Source organism: Charadrius vociferus, unplaced genomic scaffold, assembly GCF_000708025.1.
Source record: "Charadrius vociferus isolate BGI_N301 unplaced genomic scaffold, ASM70802v2 scaffold228, whole genome shotgun sequence".
Taxonomy (NCBI): domain Eukaryota; kingdom Metazoa; phylum Chordata; class Aves; order Charadriiformes; family Charadriidae; genus Charadrius; species Charadrius vociferus.
In genome coordinates, this window is record NW_009649864.1 from 1309120 (window position 1) to 1310318 (window position 1199).

The following is a 1199-nucleotide window of genomic DNA, read 5'->3' on the forward strand; positions in this document are numbered from 1 at the left end:
CCCTAATTTTGCTCCTCGATTTTTCGGCTCGGTCTGGTTCCAAGTTCAAACTTACGTGTGATAATCTCTCTTTGTGACAAGTGCTGCGGGTTTCCCTGCTTGCGACGGGACATTGCCCTGGCATTTACACTGGCATCGCCTGGAGAGCTGCACTGGTTTGGGGGGATGTGCTGGGGGGGGCGATCCTCCTCGTCTTTTTTTTTTTTTCCTCTTTTTTCTTCTTTTTTTTGGGGTTTTTCTTTTTTAAAAAAAAAAAAAAATTAAAAGGAAAAAAAAAGCCTCCTTTTCGCTGCTGCTGTGGTGCACTGGATGGGATCCCTCTCAATTAAAAATCATCATCATCATCATCATCATGAGAAGCTTTTTCTCGCTGTTTTTTTTTTTCTCTCTCTTGCACACACTCTGTCTTTTCTCCACTGCTTCTGCCACTTGGACTTCCAGATCTCTTCTTGAACTTAGGAGGATATGCACCGCCAGTGACACTTTTCTCGTTCCCTCTTTCCAGAGTGCTTGGCAAATTGGCAAGTGCGCTTTTCCACCAGGAGGGTAAAAAAAGAAAAAAAAATTAAAAAAATTAAAAAGCAAAAAAAAAAAAAGCAGGAATATCAAAAAAAGTACTGGAATTGGGATTGCCCACACACACAAAAATTGCCAAAAAAAAAAAAAAATGTTTTTCAGAGATTGACCCTTGCTGGGTAGATATTTAGAGAGAATTTTTTTGAAAAGGGGTAGCCAAAACTGTGTCTCCTCTTTCCCAGTTCAAGTGGCACTGCTTTGCCCTGGTGCTTTTGGATTGCCAGTGCTCCTGCACCACTTTGCACTCTTCCCCCCTCGCCTGGCACTGGGACTGGAAGGAAGGAAGCCCCCAGTGCAGCTGGGCTGGTGCTGGCTATTACTATTATATATTGCAATGTGAAGATGGCGGAGTCCTGGTTCTCTGGGAGCGCTCTGTCTCTCTATGGCTGGGGCTGCCTCTGTACAATGGGATAAAATTCAAGTTCAAGTGCGGACGTGACGTTTAATCTGCACTAGAGACAAAAAGACCCAGAGAGTAGGAGCACTGGGGGCGACTAGCGGTGGCTTTTTAACATTGTACCCTGCAAGAGAACAAGAAACGCCACTCGCACACACCGCACACACCCGCACACACACAGTCACACAGTCACACACACACACACACACACACACACGAACTAAAG

At 45.0% G+C, this 1199-nt stretch overlaps 1 protein-coding gene across 1 annotated transcript in view; it reads right to left on the bottom strand.

Annotated features, from left to right (window-relative positions):
- The window catches only part of BCL11B (B-cell CLL/lymphoma 11B (zinc finger protein)), a gene marked incomplete at its 3' end in the record, with an annotated part of 91650 nt that extends 91204 nt beyond the window's left edge, over positions 1–446 (bottom strand). The window contains exon 1 of the mRNA XM_009891077.1: positions 56–446. Coding sequence (XP_009889379.1) covers positions 56–113 — 58 coding nt within the window. The remainder of the gene's footprint in view (positions 1–55) is intronic.
- Positions 447–1199: the final 753 nt, after the last annotated feature.